General features: G+C 52.9%; 2 protein-coding genes across 3 annotated transcripts; one reads left to right on the top strand and one right to left on the bottom strand.

The window, feature by feature from the left end:
- Window positions 1-5,141: 5,141 nt before the first annotated feature.
- On the bottom strand, window positions 5,142-17,188 carry WDR93 (WD repeat domain 93). Its single transcript, XM_068143427.1, has 15 exons — window positions 16,925-17,188; window positions 15,648-15,843; window positions 15,092-15,156; window positions 14,775-14,853; window positions 13,829-13,956; window positions 12,345-12,432; window positions 11,368-11,551; window positions 11,092-11,162; window positions 10,550-10,633; window positions 10,053-10,184; window positions 9,323-9,539; window positions 8,054-8,114; window positions 7,252-7,408; window positions 6,978-7,155; window positions 5,142-5,669 (listed from the first exon to the last, which is right to left on the bottom strand). Exons 1-15 carry the CDS (start codon window positions 17,186-17,188, stop codon window positions 5,552-5,554), a joined length of 2,022 nt encoding a protein of 673 aa, XP_067999528.1. The 3' UTR covers window positions 5,142-5,551.
- PEX11A (peroxisomal biogenesis factor 11 alpha) lies at window positions 16,751-24,059 on the top strand. Of its 2 annotated transcripts, none has more exons than XM_068143425.1 (3): window positions 16,751-17,282; window positions 18,589-18,704; window positions 20,395-24,059. In XM_068143425.1, exons 1-3 carry the CDS (start codon window positions 17,143-17,145, stop codon window positions 20,946-20,948), a joined length of 810 nt encoding a protein of 269 aa, XP_067999526.1. In that variant the 5' UTR covers window positions 16,751-17,142; the 3' UTR covers window positions 20,949-24,059. The 2 variants fall into 2 exon arrangements, with proteins under 2 accessions (XP_067999526.1, XP_067999527.1); XM_068143426.1 differs by lacking the exon at window positions 16,751-17,282 and adding an exon at window positions 18,062-18,183.
- The last annotated feature ends 1,571 nt before the right edge of the window (window positions 24,060-25,630 follow it).

Here is a 25,630-nt window from a genome sequence, read left to right as displayed (position 1 = left end):
ACCAAATGGTCATGTTCTAATGAGGCTGCCCTGATGTATTCAGTAAGGGCAGCTGTAGTTAATCCTGATGTCAGGGGGAGAGCCCCAGCAAGTAGCCTAAGCCACAGGTAGCCTCCACATTTTCCTCCTCGCTGTGGAAGGTTAGGATCAGCGTGGTCACAGGGAGATGCAAGTGGAAAATCCAGGTCTGGATTTCAGGTTTTCCCTGAAGAGGTGGAGAGTGTACAGAGAGAGGTTTCAGACCCAGATTGGCTTTGTACAGGAAATGTGTCTCTATCTGTTCATGCTGGTTCTAACAAGTAAATAACCTCAGCCTCTCTGATCCCTGAGGAATGATGATTTACAGCCCTGGTAATGTGCACTGAAGAAAAATACAGCTTGTGCCTGAAAAGCACTGATTAAAGTGATGATAGCAAAGCAAAATAACTCAGCACTGCCTCTTTTTTTATCACTCATCCCTGCTTTACCCCTTCCTACCCCTGCTGAGAGCACTGCCTCCCATCTCACCTGCAGGAGGGGGGCTTTGTCCACGGTGCTGATCCACACCACTCGGCCTCGGCAAACGTTCACCGCTGCCAAGGGACCTCCTGGCAACGCTTTTGGCAGAGATAGTTTTAAGTAAACTTGCTGCTAAAAATATGAACTTCCACAGAGACAGCACCAGGAAGGGAAAAAACCACTAAGAGGTGACAAAACCATAGTCCCCAGTGCCTGCTCACTGGGAAGGGTAAAGGGCTGTTGAAGCAGGAGGGAGTACAGCCTGGCAGGTCTGTTGTGTCCTGCCTCATCCTCCAGCAGTGCTGCAGCCTCTGCCAGGAGCCTGTCGTGGGGGAGATCCATAAAGGATAAAAGCTACTAGGAATGGAATTGAGTATTCAATTCCCCTGGGAGCAACTGCCAATCTTTCTCCTGGTCTGGCTCCCTGCTCCTGTTGCACTGCCCCCAGGGACTGGGTGAAATGTTGTTCTCCTTTTCCTCCACCACACTAGGAGAATGTTACAGCCTTCATGGAGAGCAAGGAGCCAAGCAGAGAATGTGTGGGGAAGGCTTCAGGAACCCACACTGGTTTCCTTTCAGAAAGTGAGAAGCACTGGAAATCTGGGCTGGAAAAACCTCCGAAGATCTCCCTCTGCTACTGAGTCTCCCTGGCCTGGGCAAGGTCAGTGCAATGCCATTCCTGTCAGCTGCTGGAGAAGGCTTCCTGGGGTAGTTTTAGGCACATCCACAGATGGATGCTGCTGCAGGACTCCCCAGAAGAACCACACTAATGCTGCCTCCACAGCCAGTGCCAATTTCCCCTCACACCTAACCTCATCTCAACTTCGCTCCACTGCGGACACCATGAACTATGCCTGCATTGAGCTTACACACAGCTTGTGAGTCTCTCCAGCACAAACCACGCAGCTCCTCCATCTCCCTCACATCCAGCAAGGTCCAGTGAAGCTGGAACATGACCTGTTCAGGTGAGAAATGATTCCAGTTCCATCACAGGCAGCTTGACACCTGGCATCATTTCCACAGCCTGTGCTGGCGCCTCTGACGAGCCGTTTAAATCAGGGTGCCGGATGTTTGTTCCAGGAGCCTCGTGTTTCTGAAAGGAATTAATTCAGCAACATCCTCTCCTTAGTGTTTGCCCTGCATTACTGTGCTCTATTATCCTGTAACTGATTGTTAGGTGAGGATTGCAACCTGGCAGGTTCCTCTTCCTTGCCTGATTAGTGTCTCTTCCTCCCTGCTCTGTGCGGGACTTGTTTTTTTCCCCCCTCTGCAGCTCTCCATCTCCTTTGCACACTCCCTCACAAACCTATTCCTTCTCTCTCTGACCAGGATCCAGCCCTCTGCATGCAGAAGAGCTGTGGTTTGCTCCAGCAGGCAGATGTAAGGTTGCCACCAAAGGGAGCTGCTCAGTCTGAGGTGCTGGAGGCAGCCAAAGCGTGTCAGACTTGGCAGCCCCGGCCCAGATGCTGCACATTTCCCTCCTGCCTGATCAGCAGCCCTGCAGTGCCATGAGTCATTCACCTTCCCCTCCTCTTACTGTGGACTTTCCTGGGGCTGAGCCAGCACAAGGCACTGTACAGAGGTGTGCCACGTGAAGACTTGGCCCTTGCACTGATAAATCCTCCCCTACTGCACAGCCAGGTTGCTTGCCCCTCACCCCAGCCATGGCTCCTGGCTTACATGGGTGTGAGGTCTTCAGTGAATGAGTTCTGTCTGTCCTCAGCTGCATAAGGGACCTGTACATCCATGGGGTGACAGCCAAAGCACAGCATCCCCCCAGCCACTGTACAAAACTCTTATCCCTTCAGCACCCTCAGCCTGGCTCAGCCAGCTTCCTCCTGGAGTTTGGCCTTGAAATCAGGGCTCATTTCTCATGCCAGCAGTCCTCCTCTTACAAAAGCACATATGAAGGCCAGCAGAACCTGGCCTCTCATGCCCTGTGATCCTGCTTTGGTACAGGGGTTGGACTGGATGATCTCTGGAGGTCCCTTCCAACCCCTACTGTTCTGTGATTGCACCAGGTCATAGACAGAGCAGCACCAGAAACACCAGACAAGGACAAACTGGCACAGAAACAGGGACAAACTGGAAGGGGTTACAGAAACTCCAAATTCAACCAGGCTGAGATCCCTGACACAATGCATTGAGGAAGATTAAAAGAGTTAATCTGCTGAACAGCACAGCTTGAGCTGGGCTCAAGGGACGACGAGAAACTGTACCCTGGTACAGGGAACTGGCATTAGAGGTAATGAGGCAACACTGGCTTGGACAATGAGAGCTATCTGAGCAGCTAGGAATGGGATGTGGCACCTGGCTCAGCTGTATCCAGACACAAATTTGTACAGCAGGGATAAATTTGACCTTCTGCTGCTCCTATTTCCAGAGCAAGCACTTGCAGGGAGTGCCCTCCAGGCATCACATCGTGGCCCACAGCCTCTTGCCCCAGACAGGACACAGAGGTCTCTGCAGATTCCTCCTTGGGATGGCTTCAGGTTGTATGTGGTGAGGCACTAGGGGATATGTGAGCTGTTGTTGCATCAAATCTGGCACCACAAGTGCAAGGAGTGTAGCTTCCAGAGCCCTTTTGAGGGCACAGCCAGGACTTATCCACACAGCCCAAGCCTTTGCTGGCCCTCGGGCGTGGGGGGAATCTTATCAGATCAGCCTCTGATTTCCTCTGCTTCCAAAAAGCACAAACAAGTATGCAAAGATGTAAGATGACATTTGCCTTCTTGCAGAGAGCAGCAGATAATTTAGTGAGATTAAAGGAGAGGCTCCTCTCCCACAGAAACCATCTCTGCATGGCTGGGCAGGAGCCTGGCTCTGCCACCACGGTGCTGCTCCAGCGCCTCTCTGTGGATCCCAGCTGCCCTTCCTCACTCTCACAAGCCTCGATACACCAACCGGTTTGGTTGTTTTAAAGCACACAGAGAAATTGTTCTTCTTACACCCAGGTAGCACCTCTGAGCTCGCTGAACCTGGCACTGAGCTAGGAGCTGGCTCCCAGCCAGGGCTCTTCAAGAGTTTCATCTTTTGACGCTGCTGTTTATGACACTTCCCAAGGCCTCTCTACAGCAGCAGAAGAGCTCAGGCTGGCTCAGATCTACGGCTCACAGAGTGACCAGGAATGAAAGACTCGCTGGCAAGGGCATCATCTTTGGAACAAGCACTCCTCAGGGCCTCTCCAGAAGGTGCTGTGGGAGCTCAGCACACAGCTCCCTCCCCCAGGCAGCCTCGGCACACTGATCAGACCTGGTTTTTCTGTATCCCTTCGAAGAAGCAGGGAACAAATGGTCCCCTGCTGAAGTCATGAGTAAAAACAAAGGCTCTTCATCAACCTCCTGCAGCTGCTTGTTGTTTTCCTTTCTCTGTGGAGCCTGCCAGCTCCTGGCTATCTTGGCCAAGCACATGATTAGAGTTTTAGAACAAATCTGAACTGCAAACAAACAAGCACCCCTTGAGATGAGCACACACAGAGTGGTGGGTGCACAGGACAGCTCACTGCTTAGCAGATCCTGCCCTGCCTCTCCCCCTGCCAGGCAAGCCCTGCTCCTTTTCTGCATGGAAAGCAGATGGGGTGGGATTAAGGACACAGATCCTCAAGCCCTTCACATTTGCTCAAACTGCAAGAATTAGACCCAGTGCTGTTCAAGAGGCTGTGTGCTAGTTGTGCTGGCTCTCTGCAGCGTGGGAAGCAAGGCAGGGATAAGAATTCCTGCCCTGAGGGATCCCCTGTGTCCAGTTATGGCAGAAGGTCCATTGCTCACCCTAAAGTAGCACAGAAACAAAATGATGAAGCTGTTACTGCCAGCACAGCAAGCACAGAAGCAAGCTTCAGGAATTATTCCTTGTTCACTGCAGTGCTGAACCAGGTGGCTCAGTTTAAAGAGGCATTGAAGGTGGTTGGAGCTAACCCACTTGACTTTGTACTGAGGCAGATGGGAAGAGCTCACTCAGCCCAGGATCAGTACCCATAACAATCAGAGGAGCTGTGAAGCTGTAATCTGTGGCAGATGGAAAATGACAGCACAAAAGGGCTTTGCTCTGGCCCCCACAGCTCTGCACAAAGGTAGCAAATAGTGAGGTTTAGTTCAAAGAGCTGCTCCTTCTCCACAGCAAACCCAGGCACCTGGCACTGGGAAACAAGTGGAATGCTTCTCCCCAGTCCTACCTCCACGACAGACTGGATGACTTTATTCCCACAGGACGAGCTTCAGCTTTTTATGGCCTTTGAACCAACATGCTGGCCCTGCTCCTGGCCTGCCTTTGCTTCAGCACAGCCCTAACTTCTCTCCACCCCCCAGTTTCTGTCCTGCTCCTCAGTGACATTGGTTCTTGGCTCCAAAACCAGCTCTAGCCTCACCACAACCCAGAGAGCTTCTCTGTACTGCCTGCTTTGAAGTCAAAAGAAACAACCAGGCTGCAGAAGAGCCTAGGTCAGGCCTGACACTCTGCAGTGGCACTGCTGTGCTCTGCCCCCTTCATGGCCAGTTGAAAAGACCAGCTCTCTTGCTAAGCTGAAGGATGCTGCTGCCTGCCCCTTTGGGTCAGAGCAGAAGATAAGACACAGAGGTGAGCCTCAACAACAACAGGACAGAACACCAGAGTACAATAAAATGCCAGTCCTGTTAAGAGCAAGAGACTTGTGATGGAGAAAAGGCTTTATTACAGTGGGACACTGTGACACACCACATTGCCCTGACACTCCAGGTCTCTGGGAGGACCCAGAGATGCAGCACAAGCACTTGGCTGAACCACACAGATGCTGGGCCTGCCACCTCCAAGCAGTGGCCTTTCCCACCTGGAGATTCTTCCAGCAGCAGCATTTGGCTCTGCTGAGGAGGGGCTGAAGCCTGCTGGAAGAGGCAGAGGGTTAGGCAAGGGGAGAGGCAGGGCTGCAGATCCTTGTGGCTGAGCAGTGGCAGCCAGGCAGCTGCTCCAGAGGACAAACTGCTCCAGGCTGGACAGCAGCAGGAGAGTTGAACTGAGCTGCTATCAAAGTATCAGTGCTGGATCACAGATCTGCAGGACTGTGAGTGCAGAGCCTGGCTGACTATGGCTTCTTCTGGCCCTTCACCTTCACTCTTTCCTGGTCCATGGCAACTGCTTGTGCCTGCAGTGAGCTCCAGTACTCAGATAACTCCTCTTCACTTCCCAGCAGCTTCTGCTGCCTAACACGGGGAGAAAAGGCAGATTAAAAGAGACCCTGGTGCTCAGACAACTTTAGCCTGGTTCCTCCAAGGGTGCCTCCAAGGGGCTCATTGTAAATTAAACAGTTCTGACTTCTTGTGTCCAAACCCCTCAGTGACTCCCTCATAGAATCATAGAATGGTTTGGGTTGGAAGGGACCTCCAAAGGTCATCCACTCCCCCTCTGCAGTCAGCAGGGACATCCTCAATTAGATCAGGCTGCCCAGAGCCCTGTTGAGCTTCACCTTGAATATCTCCAGGGATGAGGCCCCAGACACCTCCCTGGGCAACCCTCATGCTCAAGTTTACTGTTCTTGACAGCAGTGACCTTCACCTTTCTCTTCACCTGCTGGCCTCTGTAGGCACAGGGCTCACTACAGTTGTATTTGCTCTGCTCTGGCTCGAGCTCTCAGCACCCAGGGAGCAAGATACCCCTGGAGGTGAATTCTCCCCTGTTTTTGTGTTATGAGGCAGACAAGAGTCTCCTCTTCAGCTTTATGGGAGGGAGGGAGGGAGGGAGGGAGGGAGGGAGGGAGGGACAGAATGGGTGGCTGGTAGCACAGGATGAAACTTCTCTGCACTTAACCAGCCAGGCAACAGCAGAAGAGTCACCCTGGAGACAAGGAATTGGGGATTAGCAGGTGATGTGTGCTGTGAGGCGACACCTGCACCCACCTGCTCCATCTCAGGTGGGAGAATGAAGGCACAGTGAAAAGAACAAACAGAGGAGCGCTGGCACGGACCGGGCAGAAGTTCCCAAGAGGGAAAAGGTGCCCCGATAACAGAGGTCACATTGCCACCTACTGACAGCATGAACTCAACGCAGCAGCTCTGCAACCACGGCCTGAGGCGCTGGGGACCGTTTCAAACCGAGAAACCTCCAACACAGCTCTGCCTAAACATTAAATAAACCTCGGGATGGGGGGGAGGAGCAAGGTGCCAGGGATCCCCACTCTATCTGTCTCTGCTGTCAAAGGGACTAGGCAGGCACTGAAGTGAGGATCATTTCCTGACGAGCTTGCACAGGAGCACAGTAGAACTAGACCTGGAAGGACAAAGCTTCCCCCAGCATCCTGGCTTACAGCTCTGAAGTTGTTCCAGGAAGGACAGAAGGGAGTGGAGGAAGGGTCCTGGGTGTCTGTTAGGAAGCCAGCTACCTGAACATCAGCCTTCCCCAGACAGAAATCTGTCACAGCACTCAGAATGCAGGAGCTCCAGAGTGAGACCTGAACCACATCACAGCTCCCAGCAGTGCAGCTGCCCTCCCCTCTCAGGCAGGAGGGAGCTTACCTATCACACAAGAACTTCTTACATCTCTCCATCCAAGGCAGGTTCTGTAAGGATTTGAGAGGCAAATCTGGTTCCTTTGGGAAAGCTTCCTTCAGTGGGTAGGAGTTGAAGTCAAAAAGGAAGATAGTGCTGTGGTTGTGTGCCAAGGTATCTCCCTCCTGCTGCTGCTGCTTATCTCCTACACAGAAACAAGAGCAGAGTCAGCCAGTGAGAACTATCAAGGAGCAGTGCACAGCTGAAGGCACCCAGTGAGCACATAGCTAAGGCTGCCCACCTCGAAGCAGCAAGCAGCAGTTCACACCATCCATGCTGAACACTGGCTGCCAGGGGGATGCTACAGCGTGAGAAGGTGGAGGAGTGAAGCAGCAAAGGATCTGTGATGTGGCAGTGTTCATCAGGGACACCTTGCCATCCCAGGAGAAGGCCAGGACCTCAAACAGCAAGTTAACACTTAGAAAGAGATGCAAAAGGAGTGAAAAGCATTTCCTACAAAGGACGTGGAATGACATTCAGCACTTCACATCCTCAACCCTGCTGCTGTTTTCTTTGCCTGCTCAGTAGTCCTAGGGCCAGAGAAGATCAAGAACAGGCTGTGCAGGGAACCTGGACTGGAATTGCTGTAGGTTGGGATTGGAAAGGGGCAGTAGAGAGGGTTAGAAATGAACTAGTTCCACTCTTCTGCACAGCTTGCTCTGGTGAGCAACTTTTTGTCCTTTCCCTCCCATGCCTGAAAACTTTAAGGCTCCTTGAAAGGTCTGGCTGGACCTGTGCTGGTAACTTCTCCTCACCATGATGCCCTCTCATATCTGACCCTGATGCCTGAAGCTTCATGCTCAGATCCTGTCATCTTTGCAGCTGGACCTGTCCATGTGCAGGTCTCCAGGGCCTCTGGAAGGAAGCCCCCAAGCTAACAACAGTTGGGGGCTGAGAAAGGATGTGAGGGCACTACCACATCTGATTGCTCTGTTCCTTGTTTTCCAGGCATCCAGTTACAGCCATTACTTGGAAACAGGATCCTGGCCCAGGTGGACCTGTGATCTGCCCCAGCAGTGAAGAGGGCTGGCACTGATACTCACTGCACTGGGGAGGGCCAGGACGGGCACCACCGCACTGACCGCGAGGTCTGCATCTTCAGGCCTGTAAAACAGACTCATGTTGATGGCACTGCCTCGTGGCCCTGCTGTGGAGTGACAGCCTGTGAGCATGGCAGTGTGTGGCACACAGGCTGGCATGAAGTTCTAACCATGGAGGAAATGGTTGTCTTCTCCTGGGCAGGAAGCCCTGAGGCCCATCCTTGTGCAGACCTGCCTAGGAGCTACGCTGGAGATGCCAATCCCCAGCCTGCCATAGAGGCACAAAGCCACAGCCTGCAGAGCTGCAGCTTTCCTAGAGCTGAGCCCTCCCCTCAAACCAAGGGAATACATCAACACAACATTGATGGATAAAGCAAGAAATGCTTACTCTGGCTTCTGGGGGAAAGTTACTCTGGCAGAAGAGAAAAGGCAAAAGCTCCCATGGTACTTGGCAGAGACCCACCCAGCGGAATGGCAGCCCTGGAGCAGGGCTGCAAGGACCTGAGTTCTGCTTTGTGGACCCCAGAGACAGCCCTAACTCTGCCATAGCCACTGGATTTCAGCACTGACTCCTGGCAGAACCACCCTTGCTGCTGGCAGCAGCATGGCAGAGCTACCTGAGTAACAGCAGAAGAAAGCTCCCTATAGAAACCTGGGGTTCCCTGACCACCTGGACCTGCCTACCACCCCACAAGGGGGCTTTGGCTGGAGTGAGATCTGTCAGAGACACAGAACCACACAATGGTCTGGGTTGGAAGGGAGATCCAAAGGTAATCCAATCCAACATCCCCTGCAGTCAGCAGGGACATCCTCAACTAGATCAGGCTGCCCAGAGCCCTGTTGAGCTTGTGTGAGGGCTGGGTGTCAGGAGGAAGGGGCCAGGCTCTGCTCACTTGCTCCCTGGGATAGGACAAGGAGCAATGGATGTAAGCTGCAGCACAGCAGATTCCACCTCAACACAAGGGGGAACTTCTTTACTGTAAGGGTCACAGAGCACTGGAGCAGGCTGCCCAGAGAGGTTGTGGAGTCTCCTACTCTGGAGACTTTCAAGGTCTGTCTGGATGTGTTCCTCTGTGACTTCAGCTATATTGTATGGTCCTGCTCTGGCAGGGGGGGTTGGACTTGATGATCTCTTTGGGTCCCTTCCACCCCCTGACATCCTGTGATCCTCACCTTGAATATCTCCAGGGTTGGGGCCTCAATCACCTCCCTGGGCAACCTGCTGCAGTGTTCTTGCACTGCCCTCAGGGTGCAGAACTTGTTCTACCTCACCTGTCTGCCAGAAGCATGATGCTGGACTTCCCAGTCCTGGGTGCTTTCACCAAATAGAAAGAGCTGTCTGTACACAGCACTAGGAGCTGCACCATGGGGCAGGCAGGAGCTGCACCAGGACAAGGAGTCTCATCCCTGGCAGCTGTAGAGCTCTGCAGGAAGTGGAGGCTACGGATGCGGCGTTCCTCTGGAACGGCAGTCACAGAGAGTGGGTATCCTGGGGAAGGAGAGGGGGGAAAAACAAACCAAACCCAGCTGCTTAGGAAGGAATCCAAGGACAGTTTAGCTTGGACAGTGGCCTGCTCAGAGGCAGAAGCCACCAGAACAATCCTGAGAGCAGAAAGTTCTCTTCTGCCAGGAGAATCCCTGCACCATGGCAGGAGGACACTAGCACCGGTAGCAGCCTGGACTGTGATGCCCCAACAGCCTCAAAGATGGCCTCAGGCTGAAGTGGCAAATACTGCCTGTCCCACAGCCTCAGGGCAAGGCAGGCAGAAGGCCTTGCTGCAGCAGTCCACATCCCCTGCACTGCTGTGGATGGGAATGGGTCTGTCAGGGCTAAGGCTGTCACACTGTGCTGGCAACTCCTGCCAAGCATCCCGTGAAGGAGTCCAAACTGTTTGTAGACTGGCTGTAAATTCACTGCCAGTTCCCAGAGCCTGAAACCCCCAGGGAAGGGAGCAGTTTATCCACTGTGACCCCACCACACAGTCCCAAAGGGCAAACTCACCTAGGTGCTTATCCCAGATAGTTATTGTTGCATCTTCACATGCCAGTGCCAGGTACCTGGAGCAGAAGCTAACAGCAGAGCACACAATTGGAGCTGCACATGGCCACACAACATCAGGGTTTGGATCAGAATCTAAACAGGAGGACATGAAGAGAGGTAACTGTAAGAAGGTGCAGGGCACTCTCTCTCAAGAGAGGATTTGGTTCCAATTTGCTGCTACAACATAGAATCAATAAGGTTGGAAAAGACCTCAGAGATCATCAAGTCCAACCTGTCAGCCAACACCTCATGACCACTAAACCACTCTGGGGCCTCCTGCCAGAGTGGCTCCAGCATGGAGCCCTAGCATCCAGCCCAACCTACAAGACATGGGGCAACTCCCCTCCCCATTCCTCATTTCCCTGAATCACCAAGGTCTGACTGAACAACAGCCACTGGCCACTGAACACTCCTTCTCCCCACAGAGTGCTCTGCTAGAGAAAGAGAGACCCTCTTACCTGCTCTCTCCTTGAGTGGGTGAAGTGAGTAGAAGCAGAGGTTGTGGCTTCCCTCCCAGTGCACACTGATGCCAGCTGGAACATCTGGTCCAGTGAAGGGGACAAGAAGAGAGAGGAGGAGTTTGGGGACAAAGAAAGGAACCATACAGAACACCAAAACACCATCAGAAAACTCTTGTTAGAGCTCTCATGGTTCCCCTGACACAGAAACTAAGCCACAACAAGCTCTCCCTTTGTCTGTTACTTTTGATTATTTGCCTGCTCATTTTCTGTGGTGCTCTGGGGGGGATTTTTGTGCTGGGTTTGCTGTTCCATTTGTTTCTTGTTTGGTTGGTTGGTTGGTTGGTTTTTAAACCATGGAGCTAAGTTGCTTTGATTCCATGCCAGACTTGTGAGTCTCAGACATTTGCATCCAGGCTTATGTCCATGGAGATGGAATTCACACAGTGAAGCCAAGCCAGAGCCAGTGAGCTCTAACTGGAGCTCCCAGTCATGCAGTGATGGGCTTCACAGCTTAACAGCTTCTTATCCATTTGGGTTACCTGGCTGGACTTTGATTGCAGGTCCCACCTGTAGGATCCAGCTGGGCAAAATAAAGTGAAAAGTAGCATGTCTGGGGAGAAAAAAAAAAGAAGAGCTAGTTGTAAAAGCAAAGCTTTGGTAAGCAAGCAGCACTGCAACAAGGCCTGGTTCTAGCCCCCTGCCCTGGAACTTGGGATGAGGGGAGCAAAGCTGTGACAGAGGCTTCCCTCTGTGCTTGAAAAGGACCCAGGGTTGATGTCTCATGGACTGAAATCCTGGCTGATGCTCCCACTCACCTGGGGGTCTCCTCCTTGCCTTCTGTCTCATCCACCACCTTCAGATACTCCTTGTAAGTTCTGCAGAAGATTGCTTCATGCAGCTCCCACTGGGAGGCCTTCATTAGGTGGTTGTACCCCAGGCCAAGCATGCTGTCATCATCCACTTCCTTCAGAGCATCCAAAGGGCTTTTAAAACTACTGCCTGGATTAGGGACACAAGGGAAAAAGGCACAGCCTTGGAGGAGCAGGCCTCATGGAGAGCTCTGAGGCACTTGGAGTATCCTTCCTTCAGGGTGCCATTGTCCTGAAGGGACACATGGCATCTCCCTGGTGGAGGGATGTCAACACTGAGAACATGTGGCACTTGCCATGTCATTGGTCCCTGAAGGCAGGGACTAGGGCAAGTCATCTGAGGGCCCAGCTCACTCTGCCTGCCTGGGGCATTCTGCCTGGGCAGTGTTCCAGCCTGTGCTCTGCTCCCTCCCCAGCCTCAGCACCTTCCTGTGAATCCAGGACTCAGAGTGGCAAACCAGGGTTGCTGTCATAGAACCATAGAATTGTTAGGGTTGGAAGGGAGCTCAAGCATCAGCCAGTTCCAAACCCCTGCCATGGGCAGGGACACCTCACACTACAGCAGGTTGCTCACAGCCACATCCAGCCTGGCTGCAAACACCTCCAGGGATGAGGCTTCCACCACCTCCCTGGGCAACCTGTCAACCTAGGAAGCAACTTCCTTGCTCTCTGCTGACAAGGAAGCCAAGGGTGTATGACACCCACTCCAAGACACACTGAAGTATTTTGTGCTCACAGAGGTGACACCTGAGATGGTTGGAGAAGGAGCAACTACAGCATTACAAGGGACTCCAAAGAGAGGTCAGGAAGGCACCAGGGATCATGCTACTGGAACTCTCTGACCTGTTCTGTAGCCATAAGGGCCATGACCCCTTTGACAGCTGAAGGAGGCTTCACTTTGCAAGCACAGGATTGGTCCTGACCTGTAATGGGTTTGTGTGGCTTCACCTTCAGCAGCAGCACTGGGAGGCTCAGCTTTGCATCAGCATTGTTTGCAGACACATGAGAGTCCTGCAATGAAAATGTCAGCCTGAGAACTGTCCTGTGCCCCCTGTACTGCTGAGTTTCCTCTGCCCATGGGAATCAAATGCTTTCTAAAGTAACTGTATGCAAAGTTGGGCTGACCCTGCCTAGGAGCTACTGGGTTTAAGCTCAATCATCAAAACACAGAAGCTTCAGGGAGGTCACTGCTTTCTCAGCATCACAAAGGATGTCCTGCCCAAGCACCTCCTGTCTCTGTGCATTGAGCAGCCTCCGCTTATTGCATGGGGCACAGGAAGGTACAGGGAAAAAGATAGGGGGGGGGAGGGGGCAGGGAAAGCAGGACTAAAGGTGGCAGAGTGCTGCTGACTCTAAGAACCAGGTTTTACTTCAGAGAGCCCAAGAATGGAAAATCCTAGCAGGGGACTAGCACTGGGGTATCCCCATCATCACCACCAGCCCCCCCACACACACACTGACAGCTGGCTACATAAGAGTCAACCATGTCTGAGAAGGAAGGGACAGGGACTTGAGTACCTTACATGGAATCAGCAAAGAGGGAATGTCTGGGTGTTGGCTTTTGGCTTGGCCAAGTGAAGGGGAATGTCTGCCTTGAAGACAGGGCTGAGAAGCACCTCCCTCTTAAATGGCCAGAAAAGCCTCTGCTGAAAAGGGGAAGGAAGGAGGTACAAGGCAGGCATCACAGAGGGTTAGCTGGAGGTGCTGGGCAGAAGATGTTTGTGTGTTGGGAGGTAAAATCTATCCGGGTGGAAGCAGTGCAGGAGAGGGTTGACCACTGAGCTAGCACCTAAAGTTCTGTGTAACAGCTGAGGCCAGTTATCACTTCAGCTGAACCCTCCATGCAGCTCCAGTTTTCTGCCAAAGAACCAGAGGTGGCAGTGGTCAGTGCAAACAGGCAGAGACCCAGTCCTGCTCAGGAGGGTTCAGCCACGACCCCACCAGCCTCCTCTTGCAGACAGCCTAAAACACAAACCATGGTTCAGGACCAGACTTCTAAGTGGAGGCACCAGGCCCAATTCCCACTCCTTAACCTTCCCCCAGTAGCATAAAGGAGAAGCCCTGTGGAATGCCCTTGTGCAGGGCACCCTCAGATGGGGCAACACTGCTGGGGAAGGAGCTGCCAGTTTCAGGGAGGGGTAGCAGGACTAGCACTGGGACCAAGGGAGCCTCATTTAAAAGCCTGTCTTGGGAGAGTAAACATGTCCCAGTAACAAAAAAAGCCTTGTGAAATGTGGGATGGGCAGCAGCACAGCCACACAGACACAGACTCCATCCCCCTGGGCCAACAGACTTGTTCAGCCTGTATCTTGCTGTCACTGCCTGCTGGAGCAAGGCTTGGGGAAGGACCTGTAGGCAAAAGGGTACAAGCAAATAAGGCACAGTGGGAGATGGAACTGTTTTGTACCACAGATGTCCAGCTTGACCTCCTTTCCCCACAAACCAGCCCTGTTGCAGCTCCTGAGTTCTTTTCCATCTCCTTCAGCCAGGACTCCTTAGGCAATTGGTAGATCTCCAGCCAAGCTTTTGTACTGTCTGCATTGAGAAACCACGTTGAGCAATTGGAGAAGAGGAGAAAAGGTCTCTCAAGCAAGCAGCCTCTGCTACCTTATGGCCTTAAAACATCATCTGGATTACTATTTTTTCTTTCAATATAAAATCCCACCCCTCCTCCTCCTCAAGGCTTCACATGCTTGATTGAGACTGACACCTCAGCCTCCAGCTCCAATACCCACCGTGGAGAGGCTCCAAGTTATTTTCCCTCTGAGATAAAGTAGAAAGTGAGACATGGTCTCACAGTGGTTCTGTGTGTGCCACTTATCTTGATCTCTCACTGTATGTTCAGGCAGATTCCACCAAACAAGGGATCAGAAAGCCTGCCAGCAGCAAATGGGTTGACACAGGCAGCTGCCATGAAGCAGAAAAATGTTGTGGCAAGGAGGTTGTTGCAGTGATTTTGGAGCCTTTGCTGTCTGGCTTATGCCTGTGGAGAACATTCTTCAGATGTACCTATTCCCAGTGTCCCAGGGAGCCATAGCAAAGCAGAGGAAAAAGTGAGTTTGATTCTTCTGAGGAAGCAGGAAAGTTGCTTTCACTGAGCCTCCTGGGAGCTGGGAACTGTGCTGGCCAGTTACAGACAGCTCACTTTGGGGATCAGCCCTGATCCACAGCAGGCCTCTTGGAGAGGATGGAAAGTGGCAGGACCAGCTTTCTCAGCTGGAGGAGGGAGTGGGAGGGTTAGGAACAGGATCCCTGTGAACCCAGAACATTTTGAACACTTCAAAAGCATTGCTGCTGGCCCCTCTGCTAGAACACAGCAGCCATCCCCCAACAAACCATGTTGCTGCACTTGCCTTGCAGCAGGACTCCTGTGTAATCACCTCCTGGAGACAGCACCACCTCCACACAAGTACTTTGCATCCTGATATCCTCCTGCCAAAGAAAATAGTGCTGGCACCAAAGCAAGATCCCTGATTCAGAGTTCTGTGGCCCTCCACAGCTCTCAACAGGGTGAAGGCCAGACAGACTGTGAGCAGAACAGGAATGAATATTGAGCAGCACTCTCAGAGTGCTGCTGCTGCTGCTCATGACAGAAATTCTTGAGAGCAATTAGCACTCCTTATGATTGACTCCTTACCAGCCTTTGCCCAGTGTCTGTGGCAGTACTTACCACTTCATTCAGGATTTTAATGAGCAAGAAGCTTTCCTTGTGAAAGCAGAAAAGCCAGACAAGTCCTGCAACAGAAACACAAAAGTAACAGAAGGAGGAGGAGAAAAGTGAACAGATGGCAGCCATGCTCTTTGGAGAAGGCTGTTACAACATGTACAGGAGAGTGAACAGGACAATATTTTTTCCTGGGCTCAAGGAAGAGCATCCCACTGCTTCCAGCACTAAACTTTCACTGGCTTCCTTATGCCAGCAGCAATGAACACTCAACTGTAGACAAGAGATGGATAAGCCAGTTTGAAAAGCCTGGTCTGAGGTGTCCCTAGAATCTCCCACACTCAGCTCTGCACCTGCCTCTGCTGTGCCAAAGAGGACATGAAACCCACACCCTCTGCTAATCACAGCCACCCTCCAGCCTGCCATCAAACGCCCTCTGTGCAAGGCTTTCTAGGAACCCTGTCAGCCATTCCCATCTTCCTCCTGATCCAGCAGCTGTCAGCTCTTCAGCCCCAGAGCACAGCCATCCCCAGCCAGCCAAGGAAAGCCAGGCCACACCAACCCATTTCATCCACAGCCAGCAGGACGTGGTGCTCCTTCCCCAGCTGCGAAGCACGGACGGCACAAATCTCTGTGCTGGCTGCATCCCAGGCACTGAGCTCCTCACAGTCAGACACCTTGAAGGCAGCCAGGCCCACGGACAGGCCAACAAAGATGCATGTCCCAGACACTGCAAGGCAATTGGCTCTTCCAGTTACCTGCCAAGAAAGGGAAAAGATGAGTGTACCCAACTGCCTCCCCACATCAGCCGTGCTAGCAAGAGACTCCCAGTCCTTCACCAGCAGAAATCATTGACTCTGCAAGGGAGGCATTTTTGCCTGAGCTTTCATCAGAAGAGCAGGGAAAGGCCTCTCATTCCCACCAGAGAGATTGCTCTGTGTTGGGAAGGAGAAAGTTTGCTCCCACCTCTCCCCTGCTGGCAAACAGAAGGGGCTTTAAAGGCCAAGAGCTGAGGAGCACTCAGCCTTCCCACAGAGCTTCAATGGGAGACCTCATTGCTCTCTACAACTACCTGAAGGGAGGTTGTAGCCAGGAGGGGATTGGTCTCTTCTCCCCGGCAACCAGCACCAGAACAAGAGGACACAGTCTCAAGCTGTGCCAGGGGAGGTTTAGACTCTATGTGAGGAGAAAGTTCTTCACAGACAGAGTTGTTAGCCATTGGAATGTGCTGCCCAGGGAGGTGGTGGAGTCACCATCCCTGGAGGTATTCAAGAGGGGACTGGACATGGCACTTGGTGCCATGGTCTAGTAGTCATGAGGTGCTGGGTGACAGGTTGGACTTGGTGATCTCTGAGATCTTTTCCAACCTTACTGATTCTGTGATTCTATGATACTGAGCTCCTCTGGGTAGAGCACCAGCAGACATCACTGCATCCTCCTGGATACCTCCACACAGCAATGGGGAGGGCAGCACTGCCCTCCTGCTCCTGACCCTCCAGCCAGGGTGTACCCCAGAAGACAGAGCTGAGTTTGCCCACTGCTAAGGACTAGCTGCCTTCTCCTCAGCAAACAAGGGTGGAGCCAGCCTGAGAAGCAGAAGGTGAATTAAAAGCTGCTTAATATCTGCTTCTCTCTTTTCAGAGAGGTGTGATAGGTGGGTGGGAAGCAGAACCTGTCAGACCAGCTTAGAAGCTGCAGCCTTTTCAAGTGAAAGCAGTGAGCTGGTGGTGGCTTCTGAGGAAGGTGATGAACAGAAGAGTGTAAAAGCAGCTGAACGGATACGCTCCAGGAAAACCACTACGGTGCTTAACTCTGCCTCTGCTCCGAGGGGCTCTGTACCTGGAATTCAGCTGTAGGAAAGCATTTTGTGGGCTGGCTCTTCGGTTTTTGTGCTTCTTGGAGCATCTCCCTTCTTTCAATGATTTCCATAGCATTCTCAAGAACCAGCATCACCAGCTTGTTGATCATCCTGAAGGGCTGAGGCAAGGCAGCACGCTCTCGGTCGGGATCCTGCAGGAAGAAACTCTCCTCCTCGTCCTTTAGCCAGTCCTTCTCAGATGGAGGAGGAATCTCCAGGGGGTGCCTCCGGGGATACACAGCCATGCTGCTGCCCTTCCAGACGCAAGCCACACCACGGACGTGGGACCCACAGAAGATGCAGAAGAGTGAAGAAACGTGCAATATCTACCTGCATGAGGTAATGGGGTTGGGGGTGGGGGGGTGAAGAAAAAGGTGATTAATGGTCTCTGCAAGGCAAGGAAGATCCCTTTCAGCACAGATAGACAGCCCTGTTCTACACAGAGCGTTTTGTCCCCTGCATTACCTCTGTTCCTCCGGGGTTTTGTCCTGGGAGTGCTGAGCCACGCAGATGTCTGCAAGCTACCTACAGGAAACAAGAGTGTGAAAGCTTTGGCACCAGTTTGTCTGAGAATAGTGACAAGGCACTGCGGAAAAAATATTCATTGGTGCCCTCGTTAGGAGACTTAATTCGGCCTGGATTAGATCCATGGAATCTTGCGATGCTTTGGGATGGAAAGGGACCTTTAAAGGCACAACCCCCGAGATAAACCCCCCCGACAATTCACTTGGAGAGCAGGTGATTGCACTGCGAGCTACGACCCTGCTTCCCAAGCCACCGGCTGCTTGCTGAGCTTCCCTCCTGCACAGCGGGGCCGGGGCAGCTCGGGCTCACGCCGGGCGCCTCCCCGCCGCCGTCACCCCGCACAGCGGCCCAGCCGCAGAGTGCGGGCCGGGAACCGAGGGACCGGGCCGGCAACCCAGCCGCTCCCTTCCCACCTTCCCGAAGGTAACGGCCGCAGGCGCCGGCAGCCGGGGAGAGCCTTTAGCGGCGACACCTGCCCCGTGCTTGACGGTTACCGCGGCAACGGCGCGCAGCCCGGCCGGGAACGCAGCCCGGAGCCGGAGGTTCCCTCTGCGGGGCGGGACCCGGGCGGGGCGGGGCGGAGCGGCCGCGGCCCCCGCGCACCTCCCGCGCCCCTCCCGCGCCCCTCCCGCGCCCGCCGCCCCTCCGTCGCCGCTGCCATGGAGGCCTTCGTGGACTTCACCAACCGTAGCCAGGGCCGGGACCAGCTCTTCCGGTGAGTGCGGGGCCGGGCGGCCTGCTCATGCCGTGGCCGGCGGCTCGGCCCCTGCGGGCAGCGGCCCCGCGGGGACGGCTTCCCGGGGACCCCCGTGGGGCGGAGCATCCCCGCTGCACCTCCCGGGGAAGCCCCTGCCGCAGGCGGGGTTGCCGCCCGGGCTCCCCGGGCGGGCAGCGGCCCCTCTGCCGCCGCACTGCTGCTCCCTTGCTCGCCGCTCCGCCTGTCCTCAGCCGCCCCTCCTGCGCTCGGCGCCCCTGCTCCCGGGTAGAACTCGCCCTGGCGCAGCCAGGGGGCGAGAGGGGTGACCTTAAGCTCGGAAATAAACTTTGCCCTGCTGCTGCCATCGCTGTGAAGTGCCTGTGTTTCACCTGTGTACCCTTTTCCTCGTTTTCTCCATTCCAGAGCCACTCAGTTCACATGCATGTTGCTTAGCTATCTAATAGAGCATAAGACTGATAAAGAGAAGCTGGTAATGAAACTCAAGCAGTTGGAATCTAGCATGAGTTCTGGCCGGAAAAGTAAGTACCTGGTGTCTGGAGGGATAAGTCCCTTTTCACTTCTACCTCCCAGCAAAACAGCTCTGCCTTTTCTGTAGGTAACTTAGCCCATAGCCACCCAATGGAAACTGTCAGTAGACCTTATTCCTGCCTTGGCTTGCCAGGCTAGGTATGGCCAAGTAGACCTCCATCACCTCTCAACCTCCTCTCCAGTGAGGAAACCTGAATTACCATGGGGAGAAGTAGGGAGGTAAGTGAACAGGCAGCTGTTGCTGCAGAGATCAAATTGTCACCTCTGTACAAGGACAGACCAAAGGGTTATGGTGCAGGGCTGTCTTGGTGCCCTCTTGTTAGACTTTCTAAGTGATGGGGTTGAGCAGGCCTAATGTTAAAGATCATCATTCCGTTAAAGATCGCCTCTGAGGGACCAGACTTGAGCATGGCTTTTTATCTCCTACTTCACACATGAATTTCCTTTAACCCTCCACTAAATGATTTTTCCCTTCAATCCTTTTTTTCTCATAGTCTCAATTGCTTGCACCACATTGTTCTGTGTCACAGCTGCATCCATTATGGTTGCTGTCGTCATCGCTGCTTAGGGTTGATCTTGCACCCACTTAGCAATTGCTCAATCCAGGAACAATTTCAATGTATGAGGCAAAGATTCTGATTTCATGAGTTGCCATGGATTTGTTTTGGTGTTTTTTTTTTTCCCCAGCTAGCTCCACAGCATGGTGAATTCCTAAGCAGAGAGGCCAGCTGGTTTATCAGCCATAATTCTGTTGCTGCTTCTAAACAAATTAGGAGTAGATGTCAAGCCTAAATCCAGGACTAAGCTTGGGTGCTGCCAACATCTACCAGGGCAGCAGGTTATTCAAAGTGGTTTGCATAATATCATGTTAGCGTGCAGGGGGCAAAACCCAAACTGGGCAGCAGAAGAAATCAGGCAATGTTAGAGCTATTCCTGTCTGCAGGGAGCTGCATCTGCCTCTGACAAATTCGTGGCTGAGGAGGGACTGGGGTCTCATTGTGCTCAGCACATTAACCACCACCTTCCACAGAGGCTTAGGGAAGCCACAGCCCAAGATGGCAGTGGGGTTAGTGCAGTAACATCTCCTCCCCACAGAGCTAGGTGAAATCCAGTGCAGCATACAGCTGGAACTGGCAGCTCTGTCACTTTTTGCTGCCACTAACTCATTCATGGCTGTCTTGGCAACATGCCGTTCGGGAGCTGGAACAGGTTGCCCAGGGAGCTTGTGGATGCCTCTTCCCTGAAGGTGTGCGAGGCCAGGTTGGATGAGGCCTTGAGCAACCTGGGCCAGTGGGAGCAGTCCCTGCTCATGGCAGGGGGGTTGGAACTGGATGATCTTTAAGGTCCCTTCCAACCCAACCCAATCTGTGTATCCATGGGTGATTGTGGTCCAGAGAGAACCCAGGCACCGAGGATGGAGCAGCAGGAGAAGGCTGCAAGTCCTGGCTATTGGCAGAATTTGTGTGGGGGTGGTCAGGACAGAACTGAGGTGCTGACACCCCTTTCCTCACTCATCCTAGCTTCTCATGCTCTGAGAAGAGGATGCTTGAGCACACAAATGCTCAAAGCCCACAGAGGTTTCCAAGGGCACACGTGTGCAGGGACGTGGCAGGTTGTCCCGCGCGGGTCAGCCTGCGGTAAGGGCCAGGCTGTGCTAACCTTTGTGGGGCTTCCTTGCAGTGTTCAGGCTGGGCAACGTGGTGCACGCCTTGGTGGCAGCCAGGAGGACGACACAGCTGTCAGATGTGGTTCCTCGCTTCTGCCTCACAGCCTCCAACCTGTCCCGAGCCCTCTACTTTGTCTGTGACACGGTCCTGTGGCTGAAGAGCGTGGGGCTGCGGCCCGACATCGACAGGCCCAAGTGGCACAGCTGGGCCACCAAGTGTTACTACATCTCACTGCTGCTGAACCTGGGTAGGGACTGGTATGAGATCTCCTGGAGGCTGGAACAAGCTATACAGGAAGAAAAGGTGAAGGAGAACTTCTGCCGTCGGGAAGTAGGATGTGTGAAATCTGAGGGTTTCCCTGGGTTCCTCCTCCTGCTGTTCCAGGTGCTGAAGAGGCATCCTGCTTTGCTGCTGGACTTGGTGAAGAACCTCTGTGACCTCCCAGGCCCTCTGGATACACTGGCCATCTACAAGACCAACCCAGGAGTGATTGGTTTCTGTGGTGTCCTCTCCTCCCTTGTGGGGATCCTCACACTAGCAAGGCCACACCTGAAGCTGAAACAGTGACTCAAAGTAGGCAGCAAGCAAACAGCGTTGATCTTCTGGCAGGTTTTGATCCTTCCTGTGGCACTTTGGAAATCAACATGTCTTACAGTAACTTCCAGATTGATTTTTGTCCCCTGAATAAGTGAATTCTGCCCTTTTCCTTGCCCTGTGTCATCACAGCTGAGTTTGGTGCTATGACACGTTACCTGACGGGGAGAAGACAGAGTAATGTTTCCCAAACAGAAGCAGGACTTGGAACATGGCTGCTCAATGAGGAGATATTGATGTTCCTCTCTTTTAGTGCAGGGTTGTGAAATAACTGCATAGAGACTGTCCTGGGGGTATGACTCAGAACTGATCATGTTTGCACTGGAAAGCTGGAATTCAGGCAAAGGTTCCTGCATTCAGGTAGTCTACAGTGGGCTCAGGCAGGTTAGGAGCTGTGCTTGCAATGGCCTGAAGTCAAGTGTGAGTGTTCTGAAGGGTTTGGGTTGATGGACCTGTTCTCTGCAGGCAGTGGTGTGAATGCAGTGTGCTGGTTGCTGAGGAGTGGTGTGATCTGAGCTTCTGATCATCTGCTGGATCTGCAGTCCTGTGAGAGCCAGCTTGTGCCCCAGGAAATCAGCACTTTCTTCTTTTCCTGTGATAATGTGAGCCAAGGGCCTGTTGGCCACCACCTCTGATTGCTGCACTGGGCTATGGCTGAGGGGTTTGGTGAAGGACAGTGTGTGGAGAAGCTTGTCTGAGTGCTGCTGCTGCTGTGGTTTGCAGGGAAGTGGGTTTCCACAGCTGTGAGCCTGGAAGCACTCACAAGCACTCAACTTCCCATCACGTGTGTGCCTGAGCTCCCTGTGACTCCAGGTACAACAACCTCCCATTCATCATACTGTGATGAGGAGCTTGCTCTGTGGTTTTGATGTTACATGAAAAATCCCAGCATAACAAAGAGCTCTGGAACCTGGAGTTAATGAGAGAAGCCTGGCTCAGAGCTCACTGAGTCAGAACAACTGCCAGGGTGTGTTTCTAGTTGTGTAAGCTCCCGGGGGGGAAGGGAACATAGTTGGTGGTGCTGTCAGAATCCCTTGGGAGAAGAAAAGCTCATTGCTGGAGCTGGGCATTCATGGGTTATATTCTCCTGTCTAGTCCCCTCTCCCATGGCCACAAGGTTTCTTGTGTGTTCCCTCACTGCTTGAATGGGTTCTACCATTTGAAAATGCCTTAAGTCTGCCCTGCAACTGCATCCTTGCTCCTGGCTTACCCTTTGCCTAGCAGTGTCACCTGGGTGGAAGGAGGAATGTTGTGTCCAACTGTCTTAACATGGCAGGCAGTCCCTGTTGCTCCTGGCTTGGCAGAGCACCAGTTCTGACACTAACATTTGCACATTATATGGGAGAAACAGTGGTCCTTCCTTAGGGTCAGGCCTGTGTGTTCTGCTGCTTTCTGGTGCAAGGTCTCCTTGTTTAATCTCTTGGGAGATGTGAGCAGAGACTGCTCTAAGCTGGGCTCAGGTACTCTTATTAAGCCCTGATGTTGTCTGAAAACAGAACTGAAAAGGTGCTGGTCTCCTCTATTAAAAGGTGGAATTGAGGAGGCTCAGCCAGTGCCCCACTTTACCTTAAACTCTTGTGGTTGGGCTTGGAATTACTTCCAGTTTGGATCTGAAGTGTGTGAGCCTGCCAAGGAAGTGTTTGGAAGAAGAGGTTGCTGGGCAGGATGATAAAGTGTTCTTGAAGACCAAAGGTAGCCAGCAGCAGCTCCTCTTTTTAGCATGGAAGTGAATACCTCTAGAAGGAGAGAGTGCTGGCAGTCCATACCATAATGGAGCATCACTTAGGGGCTACTTGTCTTCAAGGGCTTCCTCTCCTTTTTCAACAATGGAATTTGTTGTTGTTGTTGTTGTTGTTCCTTTGCTCCATTTGCCTTTGAGCTGCTGGCAATGTGCAGCCCAGCCCTCCTTGGTCAGCTCTGATCATTATCCCAGCCTGTGGCAGCCCCTCCTAAGGAAGAAAGAGGAGTCTTGATGATCTGGCAGCAGAGCTTTGGCCTACTGAATTTGATCTTCTTGCAGAAAATGATGTTTTGAATTCCTCTTGGGGACCTGCTGGATACAAAACCCTTCTTTCAGTAGCCTGCCAACTGATTTCTCTCTTTTCTCTTGTACTTCAAAGGTAAAGGGAAATTCATTACCACAGTGATGTGGTCTCTACCCAGCTGCACCTCCCTGTGCCTGACAAGGAGGAAGGGTGTTTTGTTTTCTTTTTTTCCCTTGTGCCAGGCAAGCACTGCAAAGCTCTGAGCCAGGCTTTGATGTTTCTGCTGTAGGGACTGACATAGATTAGCAAGTACAGGCCTAATGTAGGAGCTGGGGACGTGAATTTTTAGCCTGTCTCAGCCTTACCTCTCCCCTGCTACATGAGGTGGGTGGGAACATAGAGGAGTAACTCTCTTTACTGGATATTAAGCACTAATACTTGCCTTCTGCTCCCCAGCTGGAGGCTAGCACTTTAATTTACCTTAACATAATGTGACTGAAGCCATAGAATCACAACCATGTGGAGAAAATCCTTTTAGTGCCTTTTGTGTGTGTGTGTATGTTTCTAATACAGCAGTTGGCATAAGGCCAGCAATAAACTGAGATGACTGTGACACTGTCTCTGTCTGGAACTTAAAGTGTGTTATACAAAGATGCTGCAGGAGGGATCCTCCCTCCCACCTCTGAATTTTGTGGAGGATCATCCTGTTCTTGTGCCTGGGTGCTGCAGAGCTGTCCTGTTGCAGTAGCAAGGTGGCAGCCAAGGTTGGTCAGGCTGATTTCCAGTCCCCTTTTCTGCTGCAGGAAGCTGGAGGAGTAGCTTTGTGACTGCCAGGTAAAACTGGAGGTGTGGAATCCCCTGAAACAAAGTGACATCCTCAGAACTGCCATCAGTCACCCTTCAGGACCAGCAGTGAGAGCTGGAGGCTTCTGCCAAGCACAAGCACAGCTACTGTGAAGGGGATGTTCATACAATCACAGAATGGCTCAGGCTGGAAGGAACCTCAGAGAACACTCCAATGAACCAGTGGTGTAGAGGAAAGGTGACTGGGGAAGGGTGTGAGAAGTCTTCAAGTGTCTAAAAGGTCTGCAAAGAAGAAGGCAATAAATCAGTCTTTAAATCCATCCAGGAAGTAATGCATTCAGATGGCAGCCAGGGGGAATTAAATCACACTTTTCCCAAGCTGAAGTAAAGCAGAACACCAAATGGGCTGCCCAGGGAGGCAGACCTGGAGAAGAAACTGGGCAGGCATCTGTCAGCAGGGAGGTGAGGGAGGTGCTGATCTTGCCATAGGGCATGGAAATTCACAGACTGTATTGGGTGGGAAGGGGCCCTCAAAGCTCATCTTGTCCAACCCCTCTGCAGGCAGCAGGGACACCTCCAACTGCAGCAGGGACACCTCCAACTGCAGCAGGGACACCTCCAACTACAGCAGGCTGCTCAGGGCCACATCGAATCTGCTCTTGAATGCCTCCAGGGATGGGTCCTCAACCACATCCCTGGGCAACCTGTTCCAGTGTCTTACTACCCTCATTGTGAAGAACTCCTGGTGTCCAACCTAAATCTACTCTGCTCCAGTTTCAAACCATTGCCCCTCATCCTGTCACCACAGGCCCTTCTGAACAGCCCCTCCCTAGACTTCAGGCTGAATGCACTCTAAGATCTCCTTGGAGCCTTCTCTTCTCCAGGTTGAATACCCCCAGCCTGTCCTTAGAGGAGAGGTGCTCCAGCTCTGATCATCTTGGTGGCCTCCTCTGGATCATGTCTCTCTTGTGTTGGGGGCCCCAGAGCTGGACACAGCACTGCAGGTGAGCAGGGCAGAGCAGAGGGGCAGAATCCACTCTCTCCATCTCTGGCCACACTGCTTTTGATGCAGCCCAGGCTGCCACTGTCCTTGGGCTGCAGGTGCCCATTGCAGGTTCATGTCCAGCTTCTTACCACCAGCACCCCCAAGTTCTTCTCTGCAGGGTTGCTCTCAGTCTCATCATCCTCCAGGCTGGATGGATATCAAGGGTTGCCCTGACCCAGGTGCAGGACCTTGCATTCTCCAGTTCCCTCCCAAACCTGAAAGCAGAGGAGCCCTGCAGCTCCCTGGGGATCTGGTTCACGCCCTCGCTGTGGTGCATTAATGGTATGGAGCAGACTGCAGAGGCAAGGGTGTAAGACTGCTTCTGTGCACCCAGCTGATCTGGTGAGCTGTAAATGTTGCCTGCAGAGACACAGAAAGCATTTCTGGTGCTTGGGAGTGGAGGCAGTGGGAGTTTGCCCTGCAGAATCCTGGGTTGGCATAGCCTTTGCCCCAGAGGATAGGAGGGGGTGAGCTCAGGCGCCAGTAGGGCAAAGGCTGTGTGCTGTCTGCTGATCCTGGCTCCTGCCAATGCAGGGAGAAGGTTGGCATGCCCCCTGCACGTCTAGCAAGGTCTGTGGGGCTGGAAAAAGGCTCAGTGCCAAAAGAGCAAACTTTTGAGCAGGCTGCTGCCCTTTGTGCTGCTATCTGGAGAGCAGTGACTCACCCCACCGTGAGCTGGGGACAGCCCAGGACGTTCGTGTGCCCCTGCACCCAGCTGGCAGGGCAGGCCAGTGAGCTCTCTGCAGCCCCAGGCTGGGAGCAAACTCCAGGCTCTTTGCAGGGGAAGCAGGGATTTTCCTCTCCTGCATGGCTTGCCCACG

Source organism: Melanerpes formicivorus, unplaced genomic scaffold, assembly GCF_026170545.1.
Source record: "Melanerpes formicivorus ecotype bairdi unplaced genomic scaffold, bMelFor1.0.p_v2 SCAF_10, whole genome shotgun sequence".
NCBI classification, from domain to species: Eukaryota; Metazoa; Chordata; class Aves; order Piciformes; family Picidae; genus Melanerpes; species Melanerpes formicivorus.
The sequence above is the reverse complement of the archived record's forward strand: the minus strand, read 5'-3'. Positions and strand labels throughout refer to the sequence as shown.

Coding starts and splice junctions, on each gene's coding strand:
- PEX11A (XM_068143425.1), top strand. CDS start 17,143: ATGGAGGAGGAATCTCCAGGGGGTGCCTCCGGGGATACACAGCCATGC. Junction 17,283..18,588: donor GCAATATCTACCTGCATGAG/GTAATGGGGTTG, acceptor TCTCCATTCCAG/AGCCACTCAGTTCACATGCA. Junction 18,705..20,394: donor CATGAGTTCTGGCCGGAAAA/GTAAGTACCTGG, acceptor GCTTCCTTGCAG/TGTTCAGGCTGGGCAACGTG.
- WDR93 (XM_068143427.1), bottom strand. CDS start 17,188: ATGGCTGTGTATCCCCGGAGGCACCCCCTGGAGATTCCTCCTCCATCT. Junction 10,634..11,091: donor TGCAATCAAAGTCCAGCCAG/GTAACCCAAATG, acceptor TCACTGGACCAG/ATGTTCCAGCTGGCATCAGT. Junction 5,670..6,977: donor AAGAAGTTCTTGTGTGATAG/GTAAGCTCCCTC, acceptor TCCCCGTGTTAG/GCAGCAGAAGCTGCTGGGAA.